General features: G+C 41.2%; 1 protein-coding gene across 1 annotated transcript in view; it reads right to left on the reverse strand.

Moving 5' to 3' along the window:
- The window catches only part of PSME4 (proteasome activator subunit 4), a 2,990,260-nt gene that overhangs the window by 1,901,374 nt on the left and 1,074,111 nt on the right, over nucleotides 1-14,775 (reverse strand). The window contains exon 16 of the mRNA XM_044055122.1: nucleotides 9,541-9,610. Within this exon, the coding sequence (XP_043911057.1) occupies nucleotides 9,541-9,610 (70 nt within the window). The remainder of the gene's footprint in view (nucleotides 1-9,540; nucleotides 9,611-14,775) is intronic.

Here is a 14,775-nt window from a genome sequence, read left to right on the forward strand (position 1 = left end):
AAGAAGGGCATCTTTTAGATCCACAATGTCCAGGAATGCTTGAAGCGATAAGCAAAGCAGAAGGCCATGAAGAGAAAGCATTCTGAATTTTGGAATAAACTTGTTTAGTCCTAGCAGGTCCAAAACAGGCCCAATACGCCTTTTTTTCCAGGCACTAAGAAAAAGTGCCTTCAATAGAATCCAGTGTTTTTCCTCTTCAGATACTCTCGTACGGTGCCCCTGGTCAAGGAGATACTTAATCATGGGTGGACTAAAGGTTACCCATTCTTTGGATAAGGGCAAAGCCCCCTAGCTCTGGTCTGCTTTGAAACTGTAGTCTAAAAAGTTGTTTAAAGATGTTCAGGACACACTGGTCTTGAGTGACAGTCTCACACCCAATTAAAAACAATTACAGATTCCCTTCCATCTTCCATGGAGGTGGAAAGGGAAGATGGTCTGGGTTTGGGGAGGGTTGGGATTCTGGGGAGGGGGTAGCCTGAATGAGTCATGGTGGTTCTCTCTGGCAGGCATGGTCCTGAAGTCCTCAGACTTCTCCATAACTTTTGAGTGCCATTCTTTTCTGTATCTGGACCTCTTTCCCTTGCTGGGCTTATCTCTGTCTGACATGACCTGACCTAGAGAGGTAATTCTTGGTGAATTTAGGTGTCTCTGAAAGAGAAAGACAACTAATTGTGCGCTCTTTATCCTTTTGTACAGTTTTTCTACAGACAAGTGCTGGGGTTCCAAACAGGGGTTCCCTGTCCGGGGGTGAACTTTGGAGCTCCACCTTTACATGAGCTGGAGGGGGCTGTTTAGCCAAGCTAGGCATGTCTCCAAAGAACTGACTTGCATTGCTGCCTTGTTTGATGTATCTGCTACATCATATCCACACTTTCTAGAATGGCCACTCCATGTCTTGTTTCACATCGTTATGCGTGATTCCCTTCTGTTTTAGACCTCATCTTCTCCAGCACAGATTGTTGTTATTTGAGCATATGGCTCTGACAATTTAAAGCTCTGAATGCCATGGTACCAGACGGATCACTACAGTTACATCAGCCAGACAGTGTGGGAATTCTCAGTCTGGCAAAACTGGTCAGATTTCCAGAGAGCATAGGGGAGGAAATCAGACTCAAGATGCATTAATGAATACATCATCCACGCCATCTAAAACTGAGGGAATAGCTAAATCTCTTACCACTAGCAGGCCCATGAAGGTACTATATCTTAATTGGGAATGCAAGTATTCTCTGGACTCCCACTGAAAAACCTTCATCTTAAGGAATGCCCCCCCCCCCCCCCCCAAGGAAAGATCCTCTGGAGATGAGGCAGAGGATAAGGTGTCCTTCAGTTTCAGTTAAAAATGTGAAGGCGAGAGATATGGCCCAGATAAGCCAGCCTCTGAACATGGGCTATAAGGATCCTTGCACTTCTGTTCTTAGAAGGGACCCTTACAACACAAGAAAGTACAGCTGTGTAAAATCTTACCGTAACAGTAGAAGTCCTTCTCTTCACTGTTGCAGTATTCATTACATTAGGGCCCTGCCAAGGGCGACCCAACGTCCGGCCAATACACCAAAGTCTTTAGGTTGCTTAAGGTATGTTGTACATCACACTTATGCTCCTTGCATAGCATAGGGCATAAAGGTGACGTCCAGACATTCCATCCTCAGAACTGAGAGCCCCAGTAGGAATGCCAGTCCAAGGAAAGGAAAAGTTAATCAGTACATCTAGAACAGAAACGGACCAGGGGGTGGAGGGAGTGAGTCAACACTGCAACAGTGAAGAAAAGGACATCTAACTTTATGGTAGAGATTTTACACAACTGTACCATGTCCCTCCATTTCACTGCTGCAATATTCATAACATTAGGGAGAGTGCCAAAGCTCAGGAAGAAACTTGGGAGGAGGAAGGACCAGCAGAGCTCTCTAGGAAGCCATGAAGGATGGCCCTAGCAAAAGCAGCTCTAGCACTGGAGATTCCATCCAACTTGTAGTGCTTGGTAAATGCATGCACAGAAGTCCAGGTGGCTGCTTCAATCATAGAGTTAGTATCCAAACCCTTGAACAAAGCACCAGAAGAAGCCACAGCTCTAGCACAATGAGCCATAACAGAATAACGAAGGCTCTTGCCATGAAAAGAATAACAAAAAGAAACAGCTTTTGAGATTCAAGAAGAAATCATGTGCTTGGATACAGGTAATCCCAAGGGCCTAGGATAAAAGGAAACAAAGACCTGATCAGATTTCCTAACAGGCTTTGTCTTATTGAAATAAAATCTGACTTGTCTATGCACAACCAATGTGTGCAGCAGCACCTTCTCACAGTCAGATTGTGGAGAATGGAAAAAAGTGGGCAAATGAATAGACTGATTAAAAAGGACAACTCATCCACCACCTTGGGCATAAAAGAAGGATTAGTACCCAAAGTCACCTTGTCCTTATGAAACACAAAAAAAGGAGGACGAACCAAAAGGGCTTGAAGCTCAGACATCTGTCTGGCAGACGCAAGGTCTAACAAAAGAACAGTCTTCCAAGAGCACTGAGTTGCAGGGAAGCTGAAGCTGTAGGCTCAAACGGAGTCTGAGTCAATTTTTCCACAACACAATTAAGAACCCAGGGAGGAGGAACAGGCTTCCTGGGAGGCCTAATATGAAGGACAACTTTTAGGATTTGTTTAGCCTCAAATCTAGAAGATAAAGCCAGACAAGCAGAGACAGCTGATACATGGGTCTTAACAGAAGAATAAGCCAATCCAGCACTGAGCAATTCACACAGCTATGATAGAACCAAAGGAACATCCACAGAAAGTGGATCCAGGTTATGAGAAAGATACCAAACAGAAAACCTCTTCCATTTGGATAAGTAGGATTTCCTAGTATTGGGTTTCCTGGCCTCCTACAGTGCCCTAAGCACATCATCAGAAAAAAAGATGCCTATGTGGAATCAAAATCCTATCACCCACAGTGTCAGTTAACAGTGAACAAGTGGGGATGGATGAGAGATCCTTTGTCTTGCGTGAGTAGTTCCACCTTGTGAGGTAACTTGTGATGACTGTCCATGGCTAAATGCAGACAAAGAGGGAACCGATGCTGTCTGTGCCAAGAAGATTTTGGGAGTGTCCTGTTGAATTTTGAACAAGACTTTTGGAATGAGGGGAATGGAAGGGAAAGAATAAAGAAACATCCCCTTCCAAGAAAAAGAGATGGCATTCACTTTCCACACCAGAGGATCTGGGACTCTGGTACAAGAGAGGAAGTTCTCTGTTCAGAGGGGAGGCAAATAGATCTATGTGAGGAGTATCCCACTGGTGGACAATGTCCAGAAACACATCCCTGTGATGCATTCATTCATAGGACTGAGTTAAGGACCTGCTCAGAGTGTCTACCACAATGTTTTGACCTAAGGAAACGCAAAAAGATCCTACACCAGCACTGCCAACTGGCAAAGAAGATATGATCTTGTCCCCCCCCCCCCAATTTGTTTACATACATCACTGTCGTATTGTCTGTAAATACCATGAGAGTTCCTGGGAAGAAAAGAGGATGAAAAATCTGAAGTGCCAGCAGAAGAGCTCTCATCTCTTTGGCATTGATGTTCTCCTTCTGTTGAAGAAACAACCACATCCCCGGCATCTTTAAGGGAGAAAAAAGCTGCTCACCATCCCAAAACTGAAGAATCTGTGATCAGCTCCTGAGAGGGAAGAGGGTGATGAAAAGAAAGCTCTGGATTTTATGACAACTGCTGGATCCACCAGTGACGTTCCTTCTTGAGACAAGGTAGAAAAGGAACTACAAATTCTAGGTGATGTGCATGCTGAAGCCAAACTGATTTCAGAAACTAATGAAACTTTCTCATGTGGAGTTTGGCTAGAGGGAGCATACGGATGGTGGATGCCACAAATCTCAGAAACTCTCTGGCTGTAACAGAGTGCAGAAGAACAGTTTGAAAGAAGGAGATGAGTGTTAAGGCCTTGGGAGGAGGCAGGGATGCCAAAATTGAACTTAAGAGACTGAATCCTGCACATCAGAAAAACCTGGTCCAAAGGAGTTAGAAAAGACTTTTTGAAATGTATTGTGAACCCCAGGCTTTGCAGAAGGGAAATGGCAAAATGAAGATTTTGCAACAGGATCTCTGGAGAGGATGCCTGAAATAACAGGTCATCCAAATAAGGAAATACTTGGATCCCCTGGATCCTGAAAAAAATAATCAAAAGAGCAAGGCATTTGGTGAATACCCTTTGAGCAGTAGAAAGGCCAAAGGGTAAAGCAGAGAACTGAAAATGTCAGGAAGCAACAGAGAAAACAAAAATGTCCTGAAAAGGGAATAGATCGGGATATGGAGATAAGCACCTTGAGCTCCAGATACACTATATAAGCCTGAGGAAGCAAAAGAGGGAACAGTCTGAAGGGACAACATTCAAAAAGAGGTCACCTTCAGAAAAGTGTTTAGATGAGAGAGGCCTAGATTTAGTCTCCAACTACCCTTTTTTGGGTACTAGTAACATCGTAGAGTAAAACCCCTTCTCCTTTTGGACACAGGTACCTCTTGAATAGTACCCTGAGTCAAAAGGTCCAACAGCACCTCTGGAAAGGAGGAGAGTTGTTCCTGAGAGGGTTGAGGAATACTCATAAAAAGGGGGAAGAGATTTCCAAACCATGAAATACCTCTGGCGAATTATGGACAGGACCCAGGAATCCTGAGTAATCTGTCACCAAAGAGAAAGGCGAAGAAAAACAGGAAAGTGGCTGGGAAAAACAGGATAGTCAAACAGTACCTGGTTTATCTGGAAAAGGAGACCTGTGAGGTACAGAAGTCTGAGCAGCCTTAGCAGGAAGAGCCTGCTTGCCACCCTTTTTGCCTTTAGGAGGAGGGTGAGATTGCCTGCGAACAAAGCTAGGCTTACTGAGGTAGTTTCTCTGAAATTTAGGCACAAGAAAAACAAACACATGTCTAAGCTCCTGTAAATTCCTACTCTTATCCTGAAGGGTTTTAAACAAAGCAGCAGCAGCTTCTCCAAACAAGTGTTTATTATCAAGAGGCGCCTCCATTAATTTAGCCTTACTACCATCAGGCAAAGACGGAAGCCGAAGCCAAGAATACCTCCTCATCACTGACCCAAAAGCAGCAGCCCTATAGGAGGCACCTGCTGTATCATAACGACACTTGATGGAACGATGAGGGAGGAAGTCCATAACAGAGAAAGGGCAGAAGTTTTGCCCTCACAGTCTGGAAGATCAGAAATAACCTAAAAAGCCTGGGATAGAAGAACAGACCGATAGTGCAAGGTTATAATGCTTTCCACACATTTAGACCAGCTACTTCACAGGCAGGGACTAAAGGTCGAGGTGTCTATATTTACATCAAAAATAAATATACTTTAATGCTCAAACAAGACAATGCACTTGAGCTGCTCCATGTTCAAATCACCATAGGTGAAATCCAATACCACTTCCTTGCAAGCTACAGGTCCCCCTCTATGACCCAGGAAACCCATACTATGTATTTAAACTTATTAGAAACACTATCCATCCAACCCAACATCATATTCATGAGCGACTTTAATTACGCCACAATTAACTGGGAATCCTATATGACATCAACCGTATATATGCACAGAGATTCCTGGATTTTGTAAACACAAACTCCCTGGACCAGATTGTAAATACAGCAACTAGGAGTGGAGCCATACATGGATCTGGTTCTCACTAATATGGGAGACCGCTTCACAGCCCCCTACTGTAATGCCTTCCCTGGTAAGGTGGGACCACAAAATGGTCTCCTTTGAAGTAAAAATAAAACCTGGACCCCCAGCTAAACCGGGAATATTCAGGAAGTATTCTAAGGCTAACCTCCTGCTATTGAGAACCTGGTAAAATTTCAAGCCCCCATAAACCTGAGAACACTTCTGCCTATGCAGAACTGTTCACAGAAACCTTGTACAACCATGTTAATAGCTGCAGAGAGGCAGATGTACCAACCAGGAAGAAGTACAGAACTAACTCAAAAAAAAAGCCACTCTGGTGGAATCACAAAATCAATCGGAGGAAGAAAAGCATGGCAAAAATTAGGAGGTGCAGCGCCCAGCAAGATAAAAGCACTCTCAAACTAAACTAACAACTCAGAGGACAAATAAAGTCTAACAAAGCCAAATTTGAGGTAAGTTTGGCCTCCCAGGCCAAGAACAACCACAAAGCATTCTTTAGCGAAGTCCGCAACCTCAAAGGCAATACACAATTGTGGGCAGAGTTCATCGTAAATGGAGCCACCTATACTGAACCAGAAAATATAGCAAACCTCCTGGATGATAAATTCAGCTCCAGTTATACTCCTCTCTCCTCCTCAAACTTCCCTCAGGAAATATCATCAAATATCAGAGCTACACGCTCCAGGGATCTAAACCTTGTCATCACAATAAACAAAACATGTTGGAGAGATAGGTTCCTGACCCAGAGACTCCCCAGACTCTGGAATAGATTGCCCATACATGTCAAGCAGAGTGCCTCTTTGGACCTCTTCAAGAGGAACCTTGACGATTGGATGGGAGAAAGGAAATTCACCCCAGGGATCACGTCAGTCACCCTGCTAGACAGGGGTCCAGGAAAGTAAATAATGTGGGAAGAAATAGCCAGGGAATTGTTATGGCTAGGCTTGTATAGGCCCTAGGGCTGAGAGCCTAGTACCAACCTATGAACCTATATAACTCCCCCTACTATCACTAGGGAATAGGTCCTTAATGCTCTCTCTAAGACCAAGAACACTGCATCAATGGGCCCAGACAATATCCAAGGATGCCTTCTAAATAGCATGAAGCATGACCTATCAGGGCCTCTGGAATTACTATTTAACTGTAGCCTCCAAGCAGGCTTCGTGCCTCATGAATGGAGAAAGGCAACAGTCATCCCTCTGCACAAAGGTGGGCCATCTACAGACCATGGAAACTACAGACCCATAAATCTCATTAGTCTTATATGTAAAGCCATGGAAAGAATTATCATGGAGATGATCAACAGAGATATAGTAAACTGCCAGACTCTGGACCCAACCCAGTTTGGTTTCGACAAGGGCTGATCATGCCTACTCAGTCTGCTGGCCTTCTTTGAGAAGGTCACTAAAGCAATGGATGAGGGTAAAATGGTTGACAATGCCTACCTTGACCTGGCCAAGGCATTTGACACAATACCCCAACTCAGGCATTGTTGACAAACTCAAGAGGTTAGGTACAAACCCATATGTCACGGTGAATAGCCAACTGGCTCACAGACAGGACCCAGGAAGATAGAATTGGGTAGTCCACCTCTACAAAGAGGCCAGTCACAAGTGGAGCCCCTCAGGAATCAGTCCTTGGACCGCTCCTTTTTGGGATTTACTTCTCAGAAGTCAAGGCCGATGTGAGTGGTCTCTGGCTGACTAAATTTGCACATGATTGCAAATTAGGAGCCGTCACTGAATCTCACACTGACACAGACAAACAACTGATGTCAGAGCCATGGACTAAAACTAAATGCCAAGAAATGGATAACAGTATCCTTTGGGAAGTCATTGATCCCTGGCACCTATCACACTGACAATACACCCCTTAGAGTTGACCCAGTAATCAGCTACTTAAGGACATACATGCAGTGTATATAAAAAGTGTGCACACCCCTATTAAAATGCCATTTTTTTTTGTGATATAAAAAATGAGACCACAATAAATCATTTCAACTGAAAAACAAACAAATCTGTTAGGGAAAAAATATAAAAAAATAAAAAAAGTACAATATGCTGGTTTCATAAGTGTGGAGACCCTTAAACTAATACTTTGTTGAAGCACCTTTTGATTTAATTACAGCATTCAGTCTTCTTGGCTACACACCTGCCATCAATTAAAGAGACTGATTAACCCCACATAAAGTTCAGCTGTCCTAGTAGGATTTTCCTGACATTTACTCAGTTGCCTGCTACAGCAAAAGCCATGGTTTGCAGAGAACTTACAAAGCAGCAAAGGGATCTCATTGTTGAAAGGTATCAGTGAGGAGAAGGGTGCAAAAAAATTTCCACAGCAAAGGATATACCATGGAACACAGTGAAAACAGTCATCAAAAGGGATGAATATATGGGATAACAGTGACATTGCAAAGAACTGGACATCCCTTCAAAATAGATGAAAGACAAGATGAAAACTGGTCAGAGAGGCTGCCAAGAGACCTACAGCAACACTGAGCCTACTCCAATCAAACTTGAGCCCATTAAATTCCCAGTACTGGAGTGATCTTCCATATTATCCACTATAATGAGAGCTGTGTGTGTGAATGTGTGTGTGTGTGTGTGGGGGGGGGGGGGGGGGGCATCATTCAGTCAACCAAAACTGCATGTTGTCTGAATGCTTGTTGGCATCCCAGCCACAAGGAGATTTAATTACTAGCTTAATGCCTTCACTGGGTGGGGATAGGGATACAGTGACCCACATCACTACAGGGGGCCACAATGTCTTACAATGTCTTTCTCTATGAAACTACACACACACACACACACACACACACACACACACACACACACACACACACACACAAACACAAACACACACACACACTTCTTTCAAATGACTGCTACAAACCAACAGTGGCATCAGCCCCCCCTTAAGAGGGTCACAACTATCATCCATGCCAGCTCCATAAAGCTCCTTAGTCTCTAATAAAACGTGGGTTGCCTGGGTCACACTTGGGGCTTTATCCCTCGATGCCACTGGATCTGGCTTATAGGAAAGTATTTATGTAAGTATTGCTTTACTTATCCATTTACGCTATTTTGCTTAAGTACAGTGGGACAGACTAGTTCGGTTTGCCTTTTTTGTACTGATTGCAAAATGAACTTTAGATTTCTTATTTTCTAATTAAGTGAGGTGACAGAAAAACAGGATGGCATACGCCCCTCAACAACTCAATACGTTTAACTCAATTTTTGCTACTTCCCTTAAATACCTTGAGTTTTTTTTTGTTTGTATTGAAAGGGATTAAAGAGGGCAGCAGCCCCCCTTTGATAGTTTAATATGTTTACTATTTTTCTGTTTTGACAATGCATATGTTGAGTGGGTTTTTTTTTTTTTTGCTTGTTTTATTTAATCATTCAATTGCTTATTTATTTTTTTACTGACACAGGGAGTTATGGGGGCAGGTTCCTTTAATATGTTATCTTTAATCTATTACATTACTTTGATAAATCAGCTTGGTAACCCTTGGTTGTTTAAACTGCCTATGTATTTACGTATTTATTTTATTTGGCCATGGAATGGTATTAGTCCTCATTAACCATTGCAAAGTTTAATTATTTACAACCCAAATTTAGATTGGATTATTACAGATCAATGTATATATTTCTTTGATAACATAGGATCATTATCAAGATCCTCTGAAACCAGCAAAACGATTAATTATTTTTTTTAATTTATAGCTTAAGTTTGTAACACCTAAGCTAAACAGAGTTAAAAGTCAGCTTTCACATAAAATCAAAACATAGAAATAAAACGTTCATAAGCAGAAATAAAAACATGCAACCCAGATGTTAGATTGGTTGTCACTTACTGACTGTAAGCTGAGCTATAACACTGCAGCAATGTGGAACAAAGAGCTTCAATGCTTCTCCTGGGTGGCACTGAAATAGAAGAAAAATAAATTATAAAAACTCACAGAGCCCGAATGTATTCACATAAATGCAAAACACAAGATGTTAATCCATTTTGCCAGTTTAATATAAATCTACATATACTTGCAACTAAAACCTGGTACAGCTACAAAAGGGAATCAATGTAAATTTTGAAGTGTTTCACAATGCAACTCATCACTGCTCCTGACAGCTTTGATGAATAGCAAATACATGGAGAAAGGTCCCATATACAGACCTGATTTAACTGATTAGTATGGCCTTAAAAAGTGTATACAAGTATGACAGAACATATCAAACAAACAAGAGGCAGATTTGAGGCACACACTGTATAATATTTTTTCAAATTCCCCAAGAATAATTTCTACCCCAGTATGCCAGATTTTATAAACTATTGCTTATTCACTAAAAATAACACAAAATATTCAATTTGTATTAATATATTTAAAAAGATGAATTAATCCTAACAGTGTTAATTTTACATATACACTTACTGAGTTAAGTTCATACCAATATACATTCCACCAATAAAACCGTCATCAATGATTTGTGGTTACCTTACCAACAAATCATATTTTCTCATATATATATCCACAGTTAAAATTTGCCGATGCACCACACACGGTTAATTACTATTTTAGTCATTCTACTACATTGATAAAAAGATATGTTTTCTTGCAATCTGCTCTTTTGGTTCAAAGGATCATAGGAGGTTACTAGGCTACTGGCCCCAGCACCCTTACAAGCCTAACTAAGTTCAACCGTGTTCCCAAGGGTGTCTGTTTCAAGAAGACACTAAAATCAGCACCTATTCCTCCTGTCCAAGAGGGGCACAGGTGGAACATCCAGGATGAATTTCCAGTTACCCATCCAATTGTTCAAATTACGCTTAAATAGGGCCAACAAGGGGCTTTGTTTAACATGAACAGGAAGCTTGTTCCAAAGGTGGGGCAACCTCTGTGAGACACATTTGTTTCTCCAGCAAGTTCTGTTGATGTCGCATACCGGGTTAACTTCCTTTCAGCGGGTGTAATGTGTGCCATTTGACTTGCGAATGTGCAACATTTCCATTAAAGCTGTGTCAGAGATTGCTCTGTATATGCAAGGCACAGGTCGCCTCCAAGCAACCTGTACAACATAGTGTAAAGTGACAATGATTTCAGTCTTTCCTCACAAGACAGATGATCTTGAAGACCCTGAATTTTCTTTATAAGGAACCTTACAAAGTAGTGGAAGCCTATGTATACAAAAAATTATTTGTGGAAATACTAAGTCACATAGAAAATTTTTTCATGAAGGTGACTGATGAAGTCCTGAGTGGGACTTGCACAATGTGGATGCTGAAGAAGCCAGCGGAAGAGGGTGTGAATAAGTAATCAATCCCTACTTAGTCACCCAGTGTGATGGGAAGGCGACACAGCTAGATGTATGATTGGCAATTAACAGAAACAGGTATACCAGCAAGCAACAGGTATGGCTTATACATTTTTACCTCCCAAGCTCTGCATCTGCACAACTGCCTTATTTTGGATCATTACAGGAAGTATGACAGACCTCCAAGATGAATGCACTCTGATCAATAGTAATTGCATTGTCTAGAATACAGCTCTCCCAGTATGAAAAGAACTGTGAAACAAAGCAGGAAAAGTCACTTACTGGATAGTAATTGCATTGTCTAGATGCCAGCAAAGACACTCAGAGAAAGCAACAGAAAATCAGTCAGAAAAAAAAAAATCTGTCTGGAAAGAATCCTGTAGCAGTTCAGTAAAAACAGTTGCAAGTTTCACCTTTGGTACAGTACATGGCTTCCAGTAATTTAGAGGGAAAATAAATCAAACACACTCAGAGATGTTCAAAATAAGTCAAATAAGATGTTGGAAAATAAAAAGCTTTAACTGGCTATTCAGATGATCGGGGGGGGGGGACTACAAAAAAACAAAGCTTGAAATGAAGAAAAGGCTGGCTGAGGATGAGAAATGAAGAGCCATTAAAAAATATTTTCTGCTATACCACAGAAACTGGAAGGACCAGACTCTTAATTTTATTAAAGTACACATAAGCAACTAGATTGATGTCCCACAGCATAATTTATTAACTGGCATGTCAAACTGCACTTATCATCCAATTCTGGGACGAGAAAACAGCCAGGACCTGTATTAGTAAAGATGCAATCATACCAGCAGAAAGAGTTGCTCCTGACAAAATTGTGGTGGAAAGAAAATGGATTAAAATTCAAGGACAGCAAAGTGTTTTCAGAAAATGATTATGCTGTAGATAAGGCAGAAGAGATGAATGCTTATCCCAGCAATCAGATGCGAGATTCCAACTGCTGTATCCAAGTCATTCTTAGAATAGCTTCTCCTGGAGGACAAAAGACATTTTTTAAAGTAGAACAGGCAAAGCTTGAAATATGTTTATCTAACAAAGAGTGAGCCAGTAAACAGAAGAGGCATTGCTTCTCATTCTTCTGACAATAACAAAGACCACAGGGAAACTTTGCCAGTGAAACCTTTCCATTGTTCCAAAAGTAAATCCTTGAGATTTAAGAAAAAAAAACAGCAGCAGTCTAGAAGGATCAGGAATACCTTGGACTTAAACCAGAGACTGGTGCTGTGACATAGAAATGATCAGGAAGATCAGCAAACATTGTGAACTGAGTAAATAAATGGGAGACTGTAAAGTACTATTCCCACTGGATATATTAACAGATAAGCAAAATGTGGCTTTGCAAGAAGAAGACTGGAATTTAGTTAACCATGTTAAACTGGTGGGTAAACTGTAAAGCATATACCCCACCTTATGTTTAACTGTAAAAAGTGTACACACCCCTGTTAAAATGTCAGGTTTTAGTGATATAAAAAAATGAGACCACAATAAATAATTTCAAAACTTTTCCCACCTTTAATGTGATCTACAACCTGTACAATTCAATTGAAAAACAAACAAATCTGTTAGGGGAGAAAATATAAAAAATAAAAAACGTACAATAAGCTGGTTGCATAAGTGTGCACATCATTAAACTAATACTTTCTTGAAGCACCTTTTGATTTTGATTACAGCATTCAGTCTTCTTGGGTACACACCTGCCATCAATTAAAGAGACTCTGATTAACTCCAAATAAAGTTCAGCTGTCCTAGTAGGATTTTCCTGACATTTACTCAGCTGCCTGCTACAGCAACAGTCATGGTTCACAGAGAGCTTATAAAGCATCAAAGGGATGGTATCATTGAAAGGTCCGAATGGAGAGATGAAAAGTCAGCAAGCAAAGGAGAGTAGTAGTGCTGAAACTGAATTCATCCTCAAATTTTGATGAGTACCTTTACAAGGTGGATCCTGTTTTCGCAAAATCTCACCAAGGTAACACTGATATATAGACTGCATTTATATAGCATACATCATGGATAGAAAGTAAGTCAAAAAAAAAAAAAGATAGCTGGGTGCACAAGACCCAAGATAAAAAAACTGCCCCATCCTGGAAGACGCACTGGTGCCAGGACTGGAAAAGAGGACATTGTAAAATCCTCAAAACATGGAAACAGTACTACAATGGGGCCAGGCCAGGGAGAGGATGCCCCCCTGTTGTAGAAGGAAGTAGTAGTCCACAAAAATCACAAAAACTGATAGGTCAAAGAATATACAAAACGATTACGAGAGAAATTAGAGAAAAGGAAAATACTTCCGCAAGAAAAATTGTCAGAAGCTTCAAATGATAATTTGTGTTCATTAATACAATGAATTTGTGAAAAACAGTATATAGGTCAAGAAACCTTGATCGGTTTGGAAAAAGAAACATCTGAGGAAGTGCGAAAATATAAGCAACAAAACTAAGAGATATCTGAAAAGTATAAAAAAGAAATATGGATATGGGAAAGAAAGAGATTTGATATGGCACAATATTTATGCCAAGGAGAAAGCCAAATTAATTAATGTAAAGAAGACAGCCCTAAAGATATTCAAACAGAAATACAGACAAAGGCATCCGGATATGGAAAATTTCACAATACAAAAAATAATATCACAAAGATGGAACGTAGAAAAGATTAGTAAAGTAGAAATTAAAAAAAAACAGAAGTTGAAGTTATGGAGTGTCTGCAAAGTGAAGGATTTGGTGTAGAAGGTGTAACACAGATTATATCACACCAGGATGGAGTGAGTCCCCAAAGTAGGAACAAACGGGAAGATCAGTTAACATCTGAAGAAGAAATATGAACATGGGAAAGAAAAAGAGATTTAATATGGTGTAATATTTATGCACAGGAGAAAGCAAAACTAACCAGTACAAAACGTGCAGCACCAAAGATATTTGAAGAGAAATACAGGCAAAGGAATCCAGGCATGGAAAAAGTACAGTTTTGTACCTACCATAAATGTAGATGTTCGAGTGTATATACTGCTGCAGTCATCACACTTTGGTTATCCTGCCATCAGGCGGTCCCGCAGTCGGCCGAATTCCAAAGTCTTGGTCTGGCGTCGGTTGACGTCGCTTCTTCCCTGACGTCAGAGCGATAGGAGGATAAAAGAGGCAGCCGACACCATTTTTTCAGTTTTTCTTGCCCCAGATGTCAGGTGCCCCCAACTAGGAAGGCAATACAAATAACTATGCAAAAATACCTTAGTAGATAAACAATAGTACTAGCTGTTAGCAAATACACCATATAGACATGCATCCAATAGATTGATGTACATGGAGTTATAACTAACACCCTGGTATGTAGAGGGGATGGTGGGAGGGTAACCTGGACTGCAGCAGTATATACACTCGAACATCTACATTTATGGTAGGTACAAAACTGTACTATGTTCATCGTGTTATACTGCTGCAGTCATCACACTTGGGTTGAATCCCAAAGCTATGGATGGGTGGCTGGTACTAAACTGGGTTAGGTGAAGCTAGGATGCCCTGCAGAACTGCAGTGGCAAAACCAGCTCTGGTTTTTGAGTATAATGGAAGGTGGTAGTGCTTGGTAAAGGTGTGCACTGAACTCCAAGTAGCTGCCTCCAGAATGTCCTTGGTTGGAACCCCCCTGAGAAAGGCTGCTGAGGTAGCTGTAGCCCTGGTAGAATGGGACCTAATATTAACAGGCACTGCTTTCCCATGGTGCAAGTAGCAAAAGCGGATACAATGTGCTATCCATTTGGAGATGGTCTGTTTTGA

Source organism: Protopterus annectens, chromosome 1.part2 (genome assembly GCF_019279795.1).
Source record: "Protopterus annectens isolate FY-2018-M chromosome 1.part2, PAN1.0, whole genome shotgun sequence".
Classification (NCBI taxonomy): domain Eukaryota; kingdom Metazoa; phylum Chordata; order Ceratodontiformes; family Protopteridae; genus Protopterus; species Protopterus annectens.